The sequence below is a fragment of the Kogia breviceps genome, chromosome X (assembly GCF_026419965.1).
Source record: "Kogia breviceps isolate mKogBre1 chromosome X, mKogBre1 haplotype 1, whole genome shotgun sequence".
Classification (NCBI taxonomy): domain Eukaryota; kingdom Metazoa; phylum Chordata; class Mammalia; order Artiodactyla; family Physeteridae; genus Kogia; species Kogia breviceps.
The window spans coordinates 88,686,872-88,696,978 of NC_081330.1; the positions used below are offsets into that span (position 1 = coordinate 88,686,872).

Genomic DNA, 10,107 nt, shown 5'->3' on the forward strand with positions numbered 1-10,107 from the left:
GTTATTAATATTTGGTTTTTTTCCACAAACTAAAATGAAAGGTTTACTACTAGAATTCTATATTCTATGAAGTCTTCCTTTTGTGCCAGATTACAGAGCTATACTGTGCTTGTGAGCTCACACACAGAGTTGGAGTTTCCTGTTTTAAGGAGATCTGCTATCTTGTATTGAATCGGTTCTGGTTTTCAACTGTTGCTATTCTTTTTAATCATAAATTACTGTTACTTTGGTTTCATTTTTTTTGTTTGGTTTGGTTGTTTGGCTAATCCTCCAGTGTGTAGTGACATGTATTTGAATCAAAAGTGGTTTTGGCCTATAATTTTCCAATAGCTAGATCTTAAGACCTCATTCTCTCTCCACAAATATTGACTGCCTACTGTGTGCAGGCTCTGTAGTTGGAAAATGAATCAGGCACACCCCACTTGCTAAAGTGGATATGTACGGATCTTCAACACCCTCTTCCAAAATTTGCTTCCACCATGACCCTTTGTTGTTATCACAGAGTCTTTTTATCATAGAGAAATGGAAATACAGAGTAGGTGCGCTGTAGATCTTTTGTTCCACCTCTTATCCTACCTTGCACTTACCATTCTTCCCCTCTTCCCAGGTCTCCATCCAATCCCACCCCAAGGAGGAAAACTAGAGATTGCCGGGATGGTTGTGGGCCAGTGGGCTGGCAGCAGATCCTCCAGGGGTCATGGCTCCCTTGGCATGCAAGTGGTTTCTGTCGGTGGGCCGGGAAAGGGGTATGTATTTGAATAGGTTGGTATAAGCTAGTGTCAATCAAGGTGCTCTTGGGAAAATGCCCAGCTATCCAACCCTTCTATTAAGGTAAGAGGCATTAACTAACTTTGCGTTTTTAAAGTCAGTTTTCAGTTGAGTTCAGCAAACATATAAAAATGCCCTGCCTTGATGAAAAAGTTTTTGCCCTAGAGGAGGACTTGGGACACAGGACAATTCGGTATGACATAGAAATGAAAGAGATAGAGGTTTACAGTGGTAACACAGAGGAGAGGCATCTAACTTAAGAGGGTCAGACTTCCTAGAGGAGGTGAGTAGTTAACTAACTGAAAATGGAGGTACAGGCTTTATGTGTTCCTCATGATCACTTTTCCCCCCACTTTCTAAAGGCATGGAAAAGAACAGACTGGTAGAGGATCCAAAGGACATAAAAAAGGAAATAAACAAGTAAGTACCTTTTTGAGATGATCTAGCTTCTGTTTGATACCTCTTTTGTCATTGTTTTTTTGCAAGAGATCAGGCATGGAAACCTGGGAGCTTTCATAGCTGCTCCCAGCATTTGATTTCATCCACCTGCTCTCTAGCAGTCTAGTGAGGGTTAACCTGCTCAGGCTCTTCCTACAGGGCTACAGTGTCATCCTTTTCCCTGAGTGAGGCCACAAGATAGAAACCAGGTACTGTGTCCTAAACACCTACATTTAGCATAGCATGCACTACATGCAGCCATAAAGGGACCAAAGTGAAGTTAACAGTGGGACTCCACCAGCATGCCTGAACTTCTGAGGGGCTACCAGAGATGCTTAGAAAATTCGACTTTTGCCTTTGCTGATGATGGGAGGGGAGGAGGCATCGCCATTCTCCTTACTCTTAATGGTTCAGAATGGTCTTAAACTCACTGGTCTTCAAATAGGCATCCCCCCTTCCCCCTGTAGTTATCCAAAATCTTGTAATGGCCTTAGACTGCTAGGCTCCTCATAGTATAGTAGCTACCATTTCTTGAGTGCTTACTTTCTTCCAAGCCATCTACTAGACATTTTATATGCGGTTTCTAATCCTCACAAGGGTCACTGACTAGACCATACTGCAAGGCAATTTTATTGTCAGCCCTCAATCCCAGCTCAGCTCTCATGTATACAACCAGCCCTCATTGCATCCATGTTAACTCCCATTGTCTAACGTTTTCTCAAGGAATACAAATTTGCTTTAATGTTATTTTGAGCCCCAAATGGAACTACAATGGTAAGTCCCCCACACAAAGCATTTTGTAATGTACTCCAAAGCCAGAAAGCAGTGACTTTGGATTTTTCCAAAGCTTTTCGGCTTTTTCCAGAGACTTCTCAGTAAGGGAAAAGGGATTGCACCAGACAGGAAATCTAGTCACTAAAATAGTCTCCCATAAGATAGTACAGCCTTGATGAATTCACCATGATTCAGAGACTGATCAATAGGCATACAGTCTGAAAAACCTGATATTTTTGGTACAATAATAGTGGATCTATCTGTAAGTGGTTGACACACATTAACCAAGATCACAGAAATAGCTATGTGGATATGGCTAAAGGAGTGGAGGAAGGGAGGGGGTGAAAGATAAAGTACTGATTTACAGTGAGAAGAAATAATTATTGCAATATATTGTACACTTTTTCCAGTCACTCATAAATACATGTATTTATTATTGCCATTTTAAACAGGAAAAAACTGAGGCTCAGAGAGATGAAGCACCTTGCCCAAAATTACCCATCAAGTTAGTATTAGAGTTGACATTCCAGCATGAGCTGACTGATTCCAAAGCCCTGTGCTGTGCTAATTCTGAAATGGGATAACAACTCTAATTGTTAGAGATAAGATTCAGACCTAGGCCTGGCTGACTCTTGTATGCATTCTCTTAACCATGTCTACCAGAGCTTTCTCTCTCTAAGAGAAAGCTGAAAGGGAGGCCATAGTATCAGAAGTTTGCCTGGGGGCATGGAATCAGAAGAGTAACATTAGCTGGCATTGAGCTCTTACAGTGTGCCAGGCACAACATGTTCTAAGTGCTTTACATGGAGTGTGTCATTGAATCCTTATAGGAACCTATGAAATAGATACTGTCATTCTCTCTATTTTACAGATGGGGAAACTGAGGGAAAACAAGGGATGGTAGATGATCTTAAGTTTCTCTTAGCTAAGATTTCTGGGGGTACTGTTATCTACTCTAGAGGTAGCCTGGCCAAGGAAAGCCTCACGTTGACTTTGTTTTTAGCTAAGGCATCTTCCCTGGACAGAGCTGCTGCTGATTGCCTTGCTGACTCTCCTTTTTCTGTTCAGTTGCCCTTTCTCCAAAATCTGAGATAATTAATTGCTGCAGCTTATTAAATCTTCTGACATTACAGTTCTGTCTTCTTGAGACTATTCCTAGGTCAGTGGAGTTTTGTGTGTTCTCAAATTCTTCAGTCACTTACTTGTTACATTTTTATTTCTTTGTTGACTACCTCACATGGCTAATTCCATCCATTACTAGTTTCATCTTATTTCCAGGTTCTTGAGAAACACTTCACAGTAACGCCCATGTTGTGTAGGTTTTGGAGCCAAACGAGCTTTGAATCTGGCTCTGCCACTTACCAGTTCTGTGACTTTGGGCAAGTTACTTAACCTCTCTGTGCCCTAATTTCCTCATCTGTAAAAATGGAAGAATTGGTATCTACCTCATAGAGTTATTTTGAGTATTAAATGAGATGATATATGTAGTGTTTAACACAGAACCTGGAACATGGGAAGTGCTCAATAAATATTAATAGTTATTATTTATAATTGACCACAAATTCAACAGGTATTAGACTTCCATTATGTGTTGTGTCTTAGTGGAAAGAACAATGTCTTTGGAGTCAAACAGACTTGGATGCAAGTCTAGGCATGCCAGTGACCTTGAGCAAGTTATTTTACTTTTTCGAGCCTCATTTGTATCCTCATTTGTCTTTCTTATCTGTGAAACCAACATCAGAGTACCTGGCATGCCCAACCACTGTTATTATTCCTAATAATATTCATTGAGAGCCAGTACTGCACTTTCAAGGTAATACAGTTCATGGCATTAGCATTTCAAGAGCAGTTACATTTCTGAAATTAAAAGAAAACCAGATGATTGTTTTTACTTATGAAAAATTCTATGGAATATTCACATAGATCTTATCATATGTTTTCTTTTCCTTTCATTTACATGTCCAATTGTCAGTATTGGACAGCATTGCATGGAAGTTAAGAGAGTAAACTTTAGAGGCTGACCAACCTGGAGTGCAATCCTGGCCCCACCACTTTCTACCTGTGTCTCCTTGAGCAAGTTACTTTAATCTTTCTGAGCCTCAGCTTCCTCATCTGTAAATGGGGCATCATAATATCTACCATTTAGGGTCCCTTTTGGCATTTGAAAAAAGTATACTGTAAAGCTTTGTAAACAGTAGCTGTGTCATTATTGTGTTGTCATTGCCATTGGATTTGAGTCAGATCCATTTGTTGTCACCCTAAGTTCTCCAGACAGTGTCAGAGTGTACTAGGTGTTAACAAGCTTTGGGCTTTCTGGTGTTTTTAAAGAACTGAAGCAGTTTCTACAGGCTAGCTTATAAACATGCTTGGAAAGGATCAACCAGTTTGGGATTACCATTTCTACTGAATATCTGTTTTTGACAGAGCACTTCAGATGGAGTTTCTAAATCCCTGGAGCCTCATCAAGGTCGGTCTCGCTCACAGGTAAATGGAAACAATGGCACATTGATCAAGGAAGAGAAGAATGATCATCTTCCAGCTCCATCACAGTGTGCCTTAACCAGAGACAGCAGTGTGTGTAATAATGGTAACCGCTACTTCCCCGTGAAGAATGGTGAGAAGAGCCGCTTACGAGAGCAAAAGCTGGGAACTGTGGCACAACAGAAAGAGGAATAACAAGCAGAAGATGGCTTCAGCAGATCAGGAAGAGGGGAAAACCTATACTTTTCTGATTTTAGGCCCAAGTTAGAGGAGGACATAAAATGCTTACCCTAGTTTCATCCAGAATTTGTATGGGGTGTTCTATTGTATCCATCTTTTCCCCTTCCCTGTCTTTTTCTGGGCTTCCAGACTCAGTGGTCTGCTTCTAGGGAAGCTCTGATCAAATATGAATGGCAACAAGCATAGTTCCTGTTCTCAAATTGAACATATAGTGCCAATATTCTCTTTACGTCCCCTGGAAGCCTTTTAAGGCAGTGACTATCGGGTGTCATCATGTAAGGCCCTATAGAAAAGTTCCAGCTTTGGTTTTCTGAGTATATGGCTTCCTAACTTGCGTTTTTCTTTCTGAAATAGTAGGGCCTTCATATATAATCAGTATCCACATCTTCTAACTCTTTCTCCCCATTGACCTATGCCAGGAGTTTATACTACCACCTCTAGCTCTGACCTGACAATCAGATAGGTAGATGTTTTCAGGGAAGTGAGGTAGTATTGGTTATTTTATTTTTTTTATTTTTTTTAATTTTATACACTTAAAATAACTACCAATGGCCTTTGTACTGGGGGATTCAAGTGAATCAGAAAAGTACTGGGCAGATTTTTCCTGCCTCTGAACTAATGAACTGTTTGTAAAATAGAAGATGTGGTGCAGTTCACCCACTCCCTGCTGCCCACACCCTGAAAGGGTGGAATCAATATAATGAAATTGAGTACAAAAGGGAACTCAAAAGACTGTGTGTGCTTGTGTGTGTGTGTGTGTGTGTGTGTGTGTGTGTGTGTGTGTGTGTATGGATGTTTGGATAGATATATATATGAATGCGTGTATCTATATGCATACACATACCCTTTATATAAAGAGACAAATCTATTTATCTATACATATTTTATATATATAAATATATGTGTATGTGTGTATGTATATATAAATATAAATATATATTTTTTGTATATATATATTTATATACATGCACACACATACATACATGATGATGTCCCAGAAGATTTACTGAGTTTCCCAGAAATGCTTCCACTGCTATGGAGTGGTAGGTTTCAAAAGACCATATTTTAAAATCCTTACTAAGTCGTAGCCCATCACAATTATGAGAAGATGGGCTTCTCTAAATCAGACAAAAAGTACTTTCCAGAGATTGCCTGTTCAGAACAACAAACAGTTGGGTTGTCACAAGCCTAATCTTGAACAGAGTCCTCACATCCCGTATGGTAAAAACAGGAGGTTGGGATAGGATTGGGAAGAATTGGGCATTTCCTTATGAAGGAGCAGCCTGGTTGGGAGAGAGAAAGGGGATTGGAGGTAATTACCGGGGCTTGCGGCCAGTTTGGAGGAAATCTCATCTGAAACTCCGGGATCAAACTGGCCTCAGGCTAGAATTTATTGCCATGAATCCCTGAAGGAGAGAGGACTAACATTGGAAAGATGGGGTAGGGAAATGTGAGGAAATCGGCAATTTGATTTTACATACCTAGATTGTTTTGTTTGTTCATTGACATTTTGACTACTGGATCTTTTCATTTGCTTTGCAAGGAAGACTTCAGAGGACTCTGGCCCGGGCCTATAGGGGTATTCTGTAAAAGGTTCCCGGCCCCCAAGTAAGGTCAGAATCTGTCCAGGACAAAGAGGCTGTTCCCCCTTTCTGGAGATACTCTTGAGACAACCTTGCACTTCCAGTTTCCCTCCTCAGCAGTATGAGGGATGGGAACATGGCTTGCAACAGATTAGCATTGTGTCTTCGTTCAGGAGTTGAGGCTTCCAGCCTCATACACTTCCTTTTGGGCTTTGTGATATTTTTGCCCAAGAAGTACCATTTCTACAGGAATACAACTGACTAGACTTCTAGCAGGGTTCTCTCTCTTTTTGAAAAACCCCATGTACCTTAACCCAGAGTAGGTCCTTGGTGATTTTTTTCCAGACAACCAGAAGGCTGTTTGCTCACTACCCACTTGCAATGAGTGTATCATCATGAGAGACTGAAGACAGTCTCAGACTGTTTTATCCTAGTCTGGCCCAATTTAAGAGAACCCACAACTTGCAGGGGGAGGGAGGTCTAGAATGCCTTTCCCCCTGCCCAGACACTTCTTACATAAACTAGAGCAGGATGACAAGAATGCATACCCAGCCAGATATAACCAAGAACAAAGTGTACAAAAACCACCTCTATGGAATTGGCTCCCCTAATTTGGTTCCCGCTCTTCTCCTAACCTGCCCAACCTTTCACAACATCTTGAAGGTTAGGACTTCTGTATCCAGCAAGAGAAGGACTTAGTAGCGAACTTAGATGGCTTGGAAATTTCTTTCTGGAGCCACAGAGGGAGGAGTCCTTTGGAGCTCTAAAAGTAACCAGAGTCACTGAGCTGTGTTAAATTAAATAGCTAGCTAGCTCCAATTTCTAATAGGAAGTACTTGGAGTTATATGGAAAGGCATTTTCTTCAGTTGCTGTTTCTGTGAATCTTGAATCTATTTGACACAATCAAGTGACAGTATTGTTAACTCTCACAGCATTAAGAAGATTTATTATTTTGTAGGCATCCACTGTGAGAAGTAAAATTGCTGCTTTGACAGGGATGATTCCAGTTTGCCAAATGGCTTGCTTTTCTCCCTTCCACACACCTCTACGTTCCCTAGCCTGGCCCAGGATGAAACAAGTATCTTACTTCCACCTTTGATTTTTATTTGGATTCAGCATTTTGAGTTTGTAAGGTTACAAGAAAGAACCATAAAGGGCCATGTTTTAATTTATCTGCCAAAACATACAATTTAGAAGCCAGAAAGACTAAGGTTTATTACTGGAAGATTAACTTTTTCTAATTGCAAGATTAACTTTTTCTAATTTCTTTCAAATTAGGGAACATGAGTCTGCTTTTTGCTGTGAGTACCACTTGAAGAGACTGTCATCCTTCACTTGAGGTTCAATTTCTGACTATGATGTGGCCTTTCTTGAACAAAGTCATGCATCATATGGGAACCCCCAGAAATGACCCCTTTACCTTGTAGGGCCACAAGCAAAAGCACCCTGGATGTATATAGCCACTGATCCCCAAGGACTTTCAGTTCTTGATTTCTGCTGGTGTGTATTGGGGTCAGCCTATAACTCCCACCCTTATTCAGTAGCCAGTCTAGTCTGGACCAGGCCTGATAAACTTCTGCTCACTTGTATCATTTTCATTCTGAGCCAGTAGGACTTTGGGTAGACTTTATAGCCCAAGAAATGGCACTTGCTTTGGCTAGTGATATTTGATTTTTGTCTCCATCTTGATTTCCTGGCATCGTTGGCCAAGTCACATTAACTTGTTTTTAATCACTGAGAAAAACAGCCAGGTAAGGCATTAGGGAGGGTGGTTAAGGAGGGGTGGGGGGAGGAATGCTTATGTAGGGTAGAAAGAATGTGGAAGTAACTGTTTGGTTATAGTGATCCAGTCCACTGGAACCTTAGAAGGCTCCTGTGGGGCTGTCCGTGCTACCCTTTCAGCGTCTAAGACTCCCCCACCCCACTTTGAAATGACAGTACAAGTAGACCACAGTTTAAAGTAGTTAGTATAATTCTACTAAGGTTTAATCATTATACTTGTTTACTTCCTGATGCATATTTCCTAAATATGCTTGGGGTTTCGGGGGGGTGAGTTTTCACTGTTCCATTGTGTGTCACCTATATTTTTCTCCCTCTTGTGACTTTGGCATCTTCTTTTATTTGACTTTCCATTTTCTTTTCCCTTGGCTTATTGCAGTAGTCTGCTGGAGCAGGTATTCCCCTATTCCCCTGTTACTGCTAATTATCTTCAGTATTGTCAGAGGTTATTTTGATGTTCTAAGAAAATAACTTCATATATTTTTTTTTGCAAAATCATCCTTTCCAAGGTAAAAGCAAAATAAAAAAACCTCTATGCTAGGGTGCCCACTGCAGCTTTTGACATTGCCCTTGTACTTTTATAGATGCTCTTTTTGTCCGTGTTGGTAGTAACTAATGACTAGTGAATTTTCATGTAAATGAAACAAATTAAATATTTCAGATTTTATTAATCTCTCATAACCCTGCCAAATCTGATGACTTCATTTTAGTTACTCCCCAGAAGACACTTCCCCATCCACCTTTTATTTTATTCTATTCTATTCTATTTTTAGAATAACATACTAGGTAAAGAAACTTTAACTCAAGGAGTCATTGATTTTTAGTGCTCCCTGATAAATGATGTTATTGACAAAAGTAAAATCTTTCATTGTTTTTTCCTGTGGTAGTATCTCTTCTCCTGTGCTCTTGACAGTGTGTTTAGTGGATGGATAATATGTATTTCTCTTCCAAATTCCCTGCCTTTTTGGCCCACCTTACCACAAAAGCTCCATAGTTTATTAATGTAAGTTTGAATGGATGCTTCTTAGGGGAAACTGCAAGAGTTAAGGAAAGTGTTTCAGAAAGGAATGAAAATGTCTCAGGAGTTGTTCTGTGATGGAAATTGGTCTGTTGTTCTGTAAATGCTGATGGAAAGAAACTTACAGTGCTTAATAAAAGTCTATTCTTTTAGTAAAAAAAAATGTGAAATAATTTTGGGTGTGCGAAGTTTAATTTCTTCTCCCATTTCTGGACTCCTTTCGGCAAATGGGGAATATACTTGTCTCAATTCAAAAGTGTTGCACAGAGATTTAGGAGCCTATTTTTAGTTGAATATCAGGGCTAGAGAGCCACTACAAGAAAAGGAAGGGCATATTTAGCTTCCTGCTGAACTTCTTTATTTGGATGTTCTAAAGGCACCTTTGACTTGACATTTCCCAAACTGAACCCATCTTCTCTTCCGAAGCCTGCTCCTCTCCATGAGTGACGCTACCTTCTACTCAATTGTCTACACCACAAACCAACCTGGGAGTTATCCTAGATGCATGTCTTTCTTTCCATCATTTCTCAAATCCAATTTGTGACAAGATCTGTTGGTAACACTCAACTATCTCTTTCTCACATCTATCTCTTTTCTCTCCCCACTTGCTGTGGCTTAGTTCAGGCCTCCTCATGTCTCACCTAAATTGTTGCAGTTGCTCCTCTGTCTTACTCCTAACCAAGCAACTGTGAGCAAATTTTGTGTCTACGTGTATGTACCTTTTCCCAGTGAAAGGGACCATACCTTTGTTGGTTATTTAAAGAAGTCTATGACCTAAGAGACGTTAAGAACCACTGCTTTAATCCACCATGCTTATCAGCTTCCAGAGGAATCTGTCCTTCTAACATGCTGCATGCCCATTTCCATGGTCCCTTCATGATCTGGCTCCTAACCACTTCTCCAGCCTCATTTCCTGCTACCCCAACTCATTCCAGCAACACTAAAGCACATCCTACATACATTAAGCTATTAATATCCATTTCTTCTCATTTGCTTATACGATTGCCTAGAATACCTCTCTCCCC

General features: G+C 40.3%; 1 protein-coding gene across 3 annotated transcripts in view; it reads left to right on the forward strand.

Moving 5' to 3' along the window:
- Nucleotides 1–9,245, forward strand: part of FAM120C (family with sequence similarity 120 member C) — a 146,629-nt gene extending 137,384 nt beyond the window's left edge. The window contains exons 14-16 of one of the 3 annotated variants that reach the window (XM_059049739.2): nt 608–746; nt 1,131–1,188; nt 4,405–9,245. In XM_059049739.2, coding sequence (XP_058905722.1) covers nt 608–746; nt 1,131–1,188; nt 4,405–4,656 — 449 coding nt within the window. In that variant the 3' untranslated portion in view covers nt 4,657–9,245. The remainder of the gene's footprint in view (nt 1–607; nt 747–1,130; nt 1,189–4,404) is intronic. The other 2 variants (XM_059049741.2, XM_059049740.2) reach the window with 2 other exon arrangements.
- The last annotated feature ends 862 nt before the right edge of the window (nt 9,246–10,107 follow it).